This window comes from Aythya fuligula, chromosome 2, assembly GCF_009819795.1.
Source record: "Aythya fuligula isolate bAytFul2 chromosome 2, bAytFul2.pri, whole genome shotgun sequence".
Taxonomy (NCBI): domain Eukaryota; kingdom Metazoa; phylum Chordata; class Aves; order Anseriformes; family Anatidae; genus Aythya; species Aythya fuligula.
In genome coordinates, this window is record NC_045560.1 from 102777601 (window position 1) to 102790949 (window position 13349).

A 13349-nucleotide genomic window follows, 5' to 3' on the forward strand; every position below is an offset into this window, starting at 1 on the left:
CCAGATTTAGACAACATTTAGATTTTTTTTTTTTTTTCATGTGTGTGGTTTAGAATATTTTGGTTAGAAACCATGTGTTTTGAACTAAATTCAAACCTTAGTGAATTCAGTTGAGTACCTGCAAGATACCTGCAAGTCTTTAAGTCAAATACTTATATCTTCAATAGCTGGAAAATGTAGGGTTTGTTGTATCAAATATCCTTCCCAGGATTTTTTTTTTTTTTTTCTATTTCCTCCCCACGTGCATATTATCACATCCAATAGCTCTCTAATCTCCTAATACCCATAATGTACATTGCTCACTCTTCATTCTTCATTGTTTTACATTTTTTCTAAGTTATTCAGATCTATGACAAACTCTTCAAAAAGAGTGCAGCCAGACTCCAGACAAGAAAACTAAAAGAAAAAAAAAGGGGGATGTTCAAAGTGTTTTTTTGTTTTGTTTTGTTTTGTTTTGTTTTTTAGGTTCAAACTGACCAACAAATACCTAAAAACAGAGAAAAAAATATGTATGTTTTTTAATCCTGTAATGAATTCTTTTGACTTAAAAATTAGACCTTTGGGATATCTGTGATGGTTCTGTTCAAATATTTTGCTCTGTTTTGATTTCTAAGTCACAGATTTTCTCTTTTTACATCAGATTGATTTACTCAGACCTTGATTAGTTTGCAGTTAAATAAAGATTTCCTCTTGAAAAAAGGAATTTTATAGAGCTCTTTGCATCCATTTATATGTTTCTACATCAGCAATTGGTTTGTTTGTTATGCACGTGGTAGTTTTCCATCTGCAAAGGCTACCTGTGCTTCAGAAGTAGCTGGAGAAAGGCATATCCCTTGGTCTTCAGCTAATATATTGTCGGGTCAAATGGCAAGCATTAAAGTAAATGTCTTCCTCTCCTCTCCTCTCCTCTCCTCTCCTCTCCTCTCCTCTCCTCTCCTCTCCTCTCCTCTCCTCTCCTCTCCTCTCCTCTCCTCTCCTCTCCTCTCCTCTCCTCTCCTCTCCTCTCCTCTCCTCTCCTCTCCTCTCCTCTCCTCTCCTCTCCTCTCCTCTCCTCTCCTCTCCTCTCCTCTCCTCCCCTCTCCTCTCCTCTCCAACAAACATTTTCAGGTGGGCTGCTGGATTATAAAAGGTTCTATACTAAAATAAGACCTGAAGTAAGAAATTTTTCAGCAATTCGAGTCAATACAACAATCAGAAGCAAAATATTCACTTTTTGTTTGTTTGTTTGTTTATTTGTTTGTACACACACAAAAATATCAAGCTTTTCCTAAATTTTGACTCACAAGTAAAAAGTGCAGTGTTTCTGTCTGTGGTGATGATGTCCCCAGTAAAAGGCTAGAATCTCTGAGATTAGATGTACAGAAGTCTAAGAAATGTGTTTTATATCTATATCTATTTATATAGATATAGATATACAGCTTTTCTCCTGGTGAATTTTATTGTATGCTCAGCAAAATCAGAGCCGCCTATTGGTTTCTGAATATTTTATAGACTCATCTCAGTTTTGCTGAGTCTTAATGGAAGTGGTATAGTAAGAAATAAACATTAAGGGTTTGCACTGTCCTCCACTTCTAGGGTGAATCCTTAAAAACATGTGAATATGCTGAACATAACCATAGAAATCTTAGCTTTGTGTAAGAACAGCACAGTGCAAACCAAAACAAGGGATTTTTTTTTTTTTTTTTTCAGATAGACATGTACTCCTCAGTATTGTATTTATTGGAACAGATACAGATGAAATTTATGGGAATTAATGCATTCTGTATATAAAATTACAGAACTTAATAATGAAATAGCAAAGCAGTATTTAAAGCTGCAGTAATTTTGTGATTTTTCAAATTATACATTTCTAAAAATATACATTTCAAAGATATTTTTAATATGTGGTTAAATAATTATTAGTCAGAACAAAAACTGGATGTGTAAAAAGCAAATCATCTATTCTTGGACTTTTTTTTTTTTTTTTTTAATAGATTGCCAATGGTAGGTAGTTCTATATTTTAGTAGCCAAATTAGAAATGAAGTGTAGTAGAAGCTGTCTTTATGTCTTACTGCTATATGCAAGCTGAATCTGCATATTCAGTGTAACTTGATAGACCTTGAATATTATGGTCAAATATACAACCTTTAAAAGCTTTTTCTTACCTCTGGACATGGAAATAGTACCAGCAAAACCTCATCAAATACCAACAGAGTTTTGTTGTTGTTGTTGTTGGTGGTGGTGGTGTTTGTTTTTTTTTTTTTTGTAGCATATGGCAGAACAATATCATAAAAATATGTTACTCATTTATGTTTTAGACCATATGTATAGTTTTGCTCTCTGTTCTTGTTCATATTAGGAATATTCTGGGAATATTATCCCCTTACCAAAATAAAGACTATTATTTATTCCCAGTGTAACACTAGGGATCAGCTATTGTTCTTCACTGATATCTTGAACTTCCTGCCAATACCCAAATTCGTATCACCTTAGATATTTTGTTTGCTCTGAGAAAAGAAAAACCTGTTCCTAAGGAATTTCCATCCTTTGTACACTGTCACTAAGTATATCACTCAACAATCTCTTCTCAATAGTAATAATAAAAATTTATCAAGGTTATAGAATCATAGAATCATAGAATATCCTGAGTTGGAAGAGACCCTTAAGGATCATCAAGTCCAACTCTTGACACCGCACAGGTCTACCCAAAAGTTCAGACCATGTGCCTAAGTGCACAGTCCAATCTCTTCTTAAATTCAGACAGGCTTGGTGCAGTGACCACTTCCCTGGGGAGCCTGTTCCAGTGTGCAACCACCCTCTCTGTGAAGAACCCCCTCCTGACGTCCAGCCTAAATTTCCCCTGCCTCAGCTTAACCCTGTTCCCACGGGTCCTGTCACTAGTGTTAATGGAGAAAAGGTCTCCTGCCTCTCGACACCCCCTTACGAGGAAGTTGTAGACTGTGATGAGGTCTCCCCTCAGCCTCCTCTTCTCCAGGCTGAACAGGCCCAGTGACCTCAGCTGTTCTTCGTACGTCTTCCCCTCAAGGCCTTTCACCATCTTCGTAGCCCTCCTCTGGACACTTTCCAACAGTTTCATGTCCTTTTTATACTGTGGTGCCCAGAACTGCACACAGTACTCGAGGTGAGGCCGCACCAGCGCAGAGTAGAGCGGGACAATCACCTCCCTTGACCTACTAGCGATGCCGTGCTTGATGCACCCCAGGACACGATTGGCCCTCCTGGCTGCCAGGGCACACTGCTGGCTCATATTCAACTTGCTGTCTACCACGACCCCCAGATCCCTCTCTTCTAGGCTGCTCTCCAGCGTCTCATCGCCCAGTCTGTACATGCAGCCAGGGTTTCCCCGTCCCAGGTGCAGGACCCGGCACTTGCTCTTATTGAACTTCATGCGGTTGGTGATCGCCCAGCTCTCCAACCTGTCCAGATCCCTCTGTAAGGCCTTTACGCCCTCATTTGAGGCGTAAAGGTTCCTATTGAGGTTCCTCATATGGAGTGAAAATATAGATTTGAAATATATATATATATAATGTATAAAAAAGACAGAGTAATAGGAGTAAAAAGCTTCTAGGGTAGAAGCCACAACTTGCACACTGCTGTGTTGATTTCATCAAACTTAGCTTTTTTGAAAAAAAAAATGTTGAATTTTTAGATCTTTCACTGAAAAAAAAAATAAAAAAATGTTTAATCAGGAAAGAGTTTTCAAAAGCACAGATGGAAGGCTGTAGTCACTTGTATTGACTTACTGCTGGTTTTGCTTTTAAAGTACTTCTTGTAGCATATATGTGCTTTCTCTTTTGGGGTAAGTTGAGTATGTAGGTCTCTTGGGTACAAATAAGGCATGAGGTGACTGATAAAATAGAACCCAAGTTAAAATTGGACACTATCTTTTCTTAAAGTTGGTAGACTTGAAGCAGCATGATCAATGATCCTCACTTACTATTATATCCTGATGGCCAGGTCACTAAATGTTTTCTGGTAAAAGTAAAAAATTTAAGCACTTTGTTAGCAGAAACATATCTAATTTATTAAGTATTTATTTAGTTGTTTCTTTACAGACATAAAATAGAATCTTTCAAATGTTAAATGTTACTTTTGATGTTATATTACAAATGACAATCTGTTTTGACATATTTTTAAATGAACGATATTTTATTTTCTTGAGAAAAAATGCCCAAGAAATTCCATAATCTGTCTATTATAATATTCAAAATCAATACTTCAGCACAGGAACTTGTCAGCATATCTCTCTTACTGCAGCTACAAAATATCAGTTGAATGATATCAATATGTGTGTGGGCTGGAAGGAAAAGTATTTTGTATAGAATAATTTGTTTAAATGTAGAATCACCTTTCACCTTGGCACCTTGGAGGTAGGGTAGGAGAAAGAGAGAAAAAGAAGAAAAAAGGACTAAATACTATATATATGATTGTTTTTTTCTTTTATGAAAACTTTATAAAACTTGCACCTTGTCTTTTGATCCAGGAAATCATATATTTTCTCAAGATTTTAATGCCTAGCTCTCAAACAGATGAAAAATAAAACCAGAATATTTTCAGATTACCAGTCTCAATGAGACTGTTTAGATATAGGAGCTGTATCTTTGTGAGTATATAACATACACTCAATATGTATTTACAAACTTCATTTCTAGCATCAGTGGCTTAACATGATATGTCCTTTTATCATTTTAAAGGAACATTGAACACTTTTGTAGTTTAACAATTGTACTTATATGTGTTTCCAGCTAATTCAGAGCATCAGTGCAGTGGATAAAGATGATTCAGAAGAAAGTCATCATTTTTACTTCTCATTGGCTCAGGAAAGTACAAACAACTCACGTTTTACTGTCAAAGATAATCAAGGTACTGTCATTCATGTGGCTCTTTAAGGCTTTTCTAATGAAAGATGGATGTTTCGAATGGTCTTCACATCACCAATTTTATAAAAATTTCCACTTATATAGAGAATGTTGTTATAAGAACACAACATGAAGCATATTTCAAAACAATAATTTGATAATATCAGTTTATTTTCCTTTTTCAGTCAAGTAAACTAAATGGCAAAAGATGATTTTATATTAATGAAAAGAAAAAAATAAATAAATCTGAGATTAAAAAAACAAACAAAAAAAAAAAAAACCACTGCTATTCCTTATAATTTATCTTCTTAATATAGGATGTAGTGGAAAGTACCAACTTTATTGTTAAAGCTATGCATTTATTTAAGAAATAAGATTTCCAGAAAGAGAAGATTGTTGTTAGTACAAGTCTGTTACTTCATCACTTCAGTAAGACCAAAATTATAAACACAAATTAATAGGAAAGTAATCTTATTTCCTAAAACAATTTAAACTACATTAATTGGTTACTGATGACACCATATAAATGTCTCCTATATGAATTTTAATGTTATTCAGAACTGCAATTGATTGAAACTCTTAAAAAGAGTAACATAGATATCAAGCAAAACCAGTCCAAGGCAAAAAATGTAAATACAGTAACTGCAGGAAATGCAACCACTTAGAGTCAGCCTTCTGAGAGTATGAAGAGCTTCTTCAGACTCAGCTAAAGTACACATTGCTCTTATTGACGTTGCTAATTATTTGAATTTTCTGGCTAGGTGAATAAATCAATGGAAGTAAGTTTTGGAAAGTTCAGACTATATTAAATGGCAAACAACTTTTCTTAATATCTTCAAAGTTAAAGTCAATGTTTTAATATGTTTCAGTTCCCAGCTTCATTAACCTCTCACTCAGTGCCAAGAAGAGATATCTTGTTACATTAAGATCAAATTGTGTACAAGGAGCCTTTCCCACATTTGCTCATTCAGCACAAAGTCCAAGCAAAGATATGCAGTATATTCAGTTCCTTTTGGAGGCTATTGATAAGAAAAAAAGAAAAATCTTTTCCAGCATCATATGCTCAGCCTTCAGTCTCTACCCTTCTGCTGCATTTCACACAAATGGCTGGGTGATTTGGGATAGTAGTAGGCAAGAGGAAAAGTGAGTCTAAAGATCTGGAGTCTTTTATCTCACAGTTGTCCTCTGAACTATGACTAAGAAACATGGAAAGTCTTAAATATGGGGAGTTAACTTCAGTAGACTTTGGATAAATATGCTATAAATGTAATGGATGTATGTTCATAAAAATGTATGAACTCATGTGGTTATTCATCCTGCCATGATCAAAAACCTGACATACATGTATAAATATTTTTTTTTCTTTGTGCGCAGATTTCAATAGTCTTAATTTGTTTTCCAGTGAGCTAAATTTCAGATTAGAATTAGTTCATAAGGAGTTCAGTTCAGAAGGGGCTGTACTTAAACTGTTTATTGGGTTTTATACAGTACTTATTAAACACTAGTAGTTAAAGCAAGGTGAGAGACTAACAACTTTTCCTTCCTTTAGATAATAGGTGCTAAGCTAGCTCCAGTTTTCTCTCAGGGAAAGAAATAAAAGACTATTTCAGTCTTTTTTTTTATTTATTTTATTTCTTTCTTTGTCTTCTTTCACTTTTTACCTGCTTTCTCTGTGTGCTGTCAGGCACATTTTTGGACCTTTTGGATTGGTAAACTGTCTATATTTCATCTGTGAGCTGCTGGATTGTTAACAGCTGGTTGCAGGAACCATTATAAGAACCAATTTATTGGCCTGAGCAGGTATCAGATACTATAAACTGGAATTTTTTAGCTTCAAACATTAAAACAGCTTTAAGGTCAATTTTTATTATTGAACCTGGAACACATATGACAAAACAAATGTAATTATTCACAGTTGACACAAGGACAGTTCATATATCCATGGCTGTCTTTACTTTCTTAACGTTGCTAATGTTGAACAGTAGCATTGTTTTTAAATAGGTCATATTCCACTGGATTTTTATTGTTATTGTTTTTATTGTTTATTGTTATTGTTTATTGTGATAAATGCCTATCATGTACAAAAATTATCTTCTAGATAACACAGCTGGGATTTTCACAGCAAAAAGTGGTTTCAATAGACAAGAACAGTTTTATTTCTATTTGCCAATATTAATTCTGGATAATGGATCCCCACCACTTACAAGCACAAATACTCTCACTGTCACTGTCTGTGACTGTGACACTAAAGTGAACACCTTCTACTGTCGATATGGAGCTTTCATGTATTCCATGGGTCTCAGTACAGAAGCTTTAGTTGCTGTTTTGGCTTGCATACTAATACTCCTGGGTAAGTAGAAGTAAGATAAATGACTTTTTTTTTTTTTTTTTTACAGTAATCATGACTATGTAAAATAAATAAATAAATAAATAAAGATAATCCCAGACAGGAAATATGGAAGTGCAGTTTTATTGAGAAAAAAAAAAAATCAATAAGTCAAATCTTTAATTTCTTTTCTGTTTTCTTAAATCTAAATATTTTTTCAAGTTTTCAGTAAAATTTGAATCCTAACACCATGCCTTAAAAGTTTGCTTTAATTATTTAGCATTAATTATAATAAAAATCTGAGAATTCAAAGTCAATATTGAGGTAAAGCTGAAGACAGCATTAGTAAAGGAAATTGGTTAGTATAAGAATAAATTAGATACATAATAATACGTTCTGCCTTAGGTATGTACAGCTAAGATCAACACAAAATAATAAAAGATAAAGAGAATCTGATACACTCAGAAACTGAGCAACTGTATCTGTCCAGGCTGATCAACCTGAAGCAGAGGAGGTTTAGCAGGATTTCATCAATATGTATAAATCCCTGAATGAAAGGTACAAAGAAGATGGAGCCAGGCCCTTTTTTTTTTTTTTTTTTTTTTTCAATCGCAGATGGCACCAAGTTAGGTGTGTGTGTTGATCTGCTTGAGGGTAGGAAGGCTCTGCAGGAGGATAGGGATAGGCTGGACCAATGGGCTGAGGCCAACTGTATGAAGTTCAACAAGGACAAGTGCCGGGTCCTGCACCTGGGGCACAACAACCCCAAGCAGAGCTACAGGCTGGGAGATGAGTGGTTGGAAAGCTGCATGGCGGAGAAGGACCTGGGAATATTGGTTCGATAGCCAGCTGAATATGAGCCAGCAGTGTGCTTGGGTGGCCAAGAAGGCCAACAGCCTCCTGGCTTGTATCAGAAGCAGTGTGACCAGCAGGTCTAGGGAAGTGATTGTACCCTTGTACTCAGCTCTGGTGAGGCCGCACCTTGAGCACTGTGTGCAGTTTTGGGCTCCTCGCTACCAGAAGGACATCGAGGTGCTCGAGTGAGTCCAGAGAAGGGTGATGAAGCTGGTGAGGGGTCTGGAGAACAAGGGAAAGGGCTAAAGTTGTGCCAGGGGTGTTTTAGGTTGGACGTTAGGAAGAACTTCTTTACCGAGAGAGTTGTTAGGCATTGGAACGGGTGGCCAGGGAAGTGGTGGAGTCACCATCCCTGGAGGTCTTTAAAAGATGTTTAGATGTTGAACTTAGTGATCCGGCTTAGTGGAGGACTTGTTAGTGTTAGGTCAGAGGTTGGACTCGATGATCTTAAGGTCTCTTCCAACCTAGACAATTCTGTGATTCTGTGATTTTCAGTGGTGTCCAGTGACAGAACAAGAATAAGCAGGCAAAATATGAAGCATAAGAGGTTCCATCTGAACAGCAGAAAGCAGTTCTTTGCTATGTGGTTGAATAAGCAGTGGCACAGACTGTTCAGAGAGGTTGTGGAGTCTTCTTCATTGGAGATCTTCTAAAGCTGCCTGGACATCGTACTGGGCAACCTGCTTATGATGGTCATGCTTGAGCAGGGGTTTGGACCAGGTGACCTCTGTTATTCTCTATGTAAAATCTCCAGAAAGACATTTCTCCAATGTTGGGCATTTTTCTCTGTCAGGAGACACCAAGTTTATTTCCATTACAAAGTATATTATGGATGTGAAAAGTGAACACTGTAAATGCATAGGAGATATCTTTGTACCTCTGCAATGTAAAGCCCTAGTCATGCATAGCTGGTGAATGGCACTTACAAATCCAGACCTACCCAGCCAAGGCTGGCTGTTCCTGCCCTGCTCAGGGCTACGGCTGTTGCAAACTATACCTGGCAGCAATCACTGCTTAATTAAATTAATGCAATCACTGCATTTGATCTTTTTCAGAAAAAGGAAATAGACCCCATTATTAGTGGGCTACACATTATTAGTGTAGTGTTTGATGAGTGATTTGATGACACTGACATACCATAACAGCAGGTGTACAGTAGCAACCATTCATAGAATCACAGAATGGTTTGGGTTGAAATGGACCTTAAAGATCATCTAATTCTAATATCCCTGTCATGGGCAGGGACACCATCCACTAGACTAGCTTGCCCAGGGCCCCATCCAACCTAGATTTAAACACTTCCAGGGATGGGGCATCCACAGTTTCTCTGGGCAATATGTTCCAGTGATTCATCCATCCTGTAAGTCTGTGACAGACTAAAGGTTAAGGTATGGTAGCTTAGAAAGAAAGAGAAGTGATAAAGATGGGTAGGTTTGTTTTACAAGACAAAACGACTGATCTTAAAGCTTGGTTGTTGATGGTGGTCGTGGACCTGAAGACCTCATTCAAGCTGATGAGAACAAAGCAACATGGAAAGACTTCCAACTCCATCTCTGACTGTTACCTATGTAAGAATATGATATATATATATATTATGCCTTGTAATTACATAGCGCATAAAATATCATATCCAGAAATATCACAAAACAATTGACTGATCATGTTAGGGAAACAGTTTTTCAACCAAGAGTGAAACTCTACAAACAAAAAAAAATAAATTCAAAGTCAGAAAAAATGAAGGTAAAATAAGGTTTTACTGAGTAATGTGATATCAAATCATTTTAAATTGTGAAAACCTAGTACAACCTGTTTTTCAACAAAATTATTAAAAAATGTGAAAAAATATTATCCAAAATGAACAGGTAAACTTTAACAAACAGTGTCACAACACAAATGTAATGTCAGGAGAGAAAGAAACAATAATAGCAGAAATCACATTATTTTTAAAACTACATCTTTCAAGGATAATGATTCTCTCAATGTATTTATTAATGAGAAAAAATACAATACTAACATTTTTAAACTTCTATATCAGTGAAAAAAAATAAAAAACAATCTTAAGTAACCCCTATTTATTTATTTATTTTCCAAACATATCTAGGTGAAGAACATTCTTTTATCTACCTTCATTACACAGTATGATCTCATCTAATCTATGCATAACATCACATAAAGTATATCATTGGTAACCACAGGAAAACTAAGGCTTGAAAATGGTGGCTGGTAGCTCTATACTGATTTTGTATTTTGATCCGCTGTAGTAGCAACACAAGAAAAGAAAGAGAAGTCCAATAAAGCTAATGGAATTATTGGACTTTACACCAGGGAAAAAAAAGATATTGAATAAGTCAAAAATCACCCTTACTCTGCATTCTGCCTACAAATTTATGGGTTGATTTTTCTCAGCATTAGGAATCTGGATCTAATTATTTACCATTGTTTTACCTTTGATTGTCCAACTGAATCTCTGGGTGATAATTCATTGAAATGAGTTATTGAATCTTCCTAAAATGTACCCCATAATGTAGTCCCACAGTTATATGAGTTTTGCAGAAGCAAAATGTTTATGAATTATGAATCAGCAACTTTATTTGGCTTTGGTGTCTCAGGATTATGTGACATGCAGGAAACTGAAGCAAAACAATGGCCTCCGAAAAAAATAAATCCAATTCTATTTATTCCTTAGAACAATTTGAGTAGATAGAATGAGGATTGAAACAATGAAAGTGTACTTCATAATTGTTGTATCTAGATGGGTGTGCTCTTGGCCAGACACTAGCCATTTTTGACTTCATAACAAAGTCCAGGAATAAACTAATTCCCCCACTTCCATCTCCCTGTTTCCAACAAAGAAATCAGGAATATATGATTGGGATTTGTGGTTTCTAGACTTTACTGTACTTCCAGAGTCACCTTACTTTCAGTAGTGGCACTGAAAAGCAACTCCCTTGACTGAAGCCCCTGAAGACCTTTTTGTCAGTGCAAGCTTACTGGCAGGCATGAATGCATTTAAAAGCTTCTTTGCTTGTTGCAGGATATTTGAACCTGGTCACTTAGTGTTATGCACTTACAGGGTCAAGTATCAGGCAAACTTTGACACTGCATTATCCAGGCCATCAATGACATTATTTATTAAATATTCTAGGCTGCTTGTGGAGAGGTACTCTCTTCAGGTGGAATAAATACTCACTGTCTGGGGTTATGTACATCATAAATGTCAAAGCAAGAATATAGACACAAAAATAAATTTAAAAGGGACAGAAACTAATCTTCCATACTCTTTACAGATACACATATTTTAAATGCATTAAATCCTCTAATGCATTTTTATGAATATTCAAAATGGGATATACAAATTCCTATACATAATCTGAACATTATTATTATTATTATTATTTGGAACTTTATCCTTGTATTTATCATTAAAATATAATGAGTTACTTCACCATGCAATAGCTTGAAATAGCTTGAAACTATTTGGGTTTTGTAAATGTATGATAATATTGTAGAAATTATTATTTCCAGGGCTTTCAGGTTTTATGTTACTATTTCACAATGATAGGAAAGAGTATATAGGGAAATAAAGAACTACTTCAGGTGTGTCATATCCCTAACTGAGGTAAAATCCTGTCATGGTTAGTAGTTGTGTCATATTATGTCCCGAGTAAAAAATTACAGTTCACAAACTACTTACTTACTGAATAGTTGAATAAAACTGCAGTAAGATTTAGATGAAGAAAATGAAATCATTAATCTCTGTGAAAGTCATAGAATATTTAAAATGGATCATTCAGCTAAAAATGAAATGATACAGGATTTGAAAAGAATGATTTAAAATATTTATTTAAAAAAAAAAAAAAAAAAAAAAAACAAGCTGTTCTCATTCAAAAACCCCAACAGTAATTACTGCTACAACATCACAAAAAAATTCTTCAGATTCTTCAAATCTCCAAATCAATGTAGTATAAACAAGTGAACCACACCCTGCATGGTCTATGGACCTGAATTATTTTCAATCCATGGAGTAGGATAGCTCACACATTGTCTCATTTTTCATCTGCTTTTCCTAGGGCTTTAATGTAAGAGAGGGAGAGATTAAAAATAAATAAATAAATAAATTTTGAATGTTGAATTAATATATTATGTGATAAAACAAAGCAGTTTCAAAAAAAAATAATTATCTGTTTCCATCACTGCTTCAAACCCTCATCTACCCAAAGAATTGCTCCATTTCATTCACCCATTTTATAAGTCCCTCTGTAGCCATTTTTCTACCACCTGCTGTGATAATCTCAAAACCATAAAAACTATAAAAATCACAGCTCTATACATTTGTTAAGATAGCCTCACTTTGTAATTGTAGCAATGTTAAGAAACATTACTATTTTTTAAGTATTTCCAAGCACATTCAAAATTTGTTATTTTGTTTCTATTTGTCAGTGTTTTTTTTGGCAATTGTAGCCATAAGACAGCAGAGGAAGAAGTCCCTCTTCTCAGAGAAAGTGGAAGAATTTAGAGAGAACATTGTCAGGTATGATGATGAAGGAGGTGGTGAGGAGGACACAGAAGCTTTTGATATTTCAGCACTGAGGACCCGCACAGTCATGAGAACATGCAAACCTCGAAAGAACATCACCACAGAAATCCACAGCCTCTACAGACAGTCTCTACAGGTTGGCCCTGACAGTGCCATCTTCAGGCAATTTATTTCAGAAAAGCTTGAAGAAGCCAATACAGATCCTAGTGCTCCTCCATATGACTCACTTCAGAGATATGCGTTTGAGGGGACTGGCTCTTTGGCAGGATCTCTCAGCTCCTTAGGCTCAGACATGTCAGATGTGGATCAGAATTATGACTACCTTTCAGATTGGGGACCTCACTTCAAACAGCTTGCAGGAATGTATGCTTCTCATATGAGTGTAAGGGATTAGTTACTGTTTGCTTGTTTGTTTGTTTGTTTGTTTTTGGTTTTGTTCTTTCCTAAATGCTCAGCAACCAAAACCAACTCTTTTTTTTTTTTAAAAAAAAAAAAAGATCATCCCACATTTATGCGCAAAAATAAAGTCCAAAGTCTTGGATGTGAAGATCTTGTGAAAAATCATACAAATAATCTCATGATTTGAGGGAACAGGACCTCTCCATTTGAAAATCTAGTGTCTATTTGAATTTTTTTGAATGCAAATTGTACTGCTTTGGATATCAAAGTCCCATTCTGGGTACATAACACCTGCGTCCTGCAGGTGCAGAAGGTCACAGAAGCCAAATAGAAATGATAAATAGAATTGCAAATATTCTGCCATTCATAAGC

General features: G+C 35.6%; 1 protein-coding gene and 1 long non-coding RNA gene across 2 annotated transcripts in view; one reads left to right on the forward strand and one right to left on the reverse strand.

The window, feature by feature from the left end:
• CDH19 (cadherin 19) overlaps window positions 1-13061 on the forward strand; it is a 66778-nt gene extending 53717 nt beyond the window's left edge. The window contains 3 exon segments of the mRNA XM_032181449.1: window positions 4747-4864; window positions 6959-7210; window positions 12482-13061. Coding sequence (XP_032037340.1) covers window positions 4747-4864; window positions 6959-7210; window positions 12482-12972 — 861 coding nt within the window. The 3' untranslated portion in view covers window positions 12973-13061.
• The window catches only part of LOC116485807, a 73535-nt gene continuing 68702 nt past the window's right edge, over window positions 8517-13349 (reverse strand). Inside the window, exon 3 of the long non-coding RNA XR_004252897.1 lies at window positions 8517-8827. This is a non-coding gene — a long non-coding RNA (uncharacterized LOC116485807). The remainder of the gene's footprint in view (window positions 8828-13349) is intronic.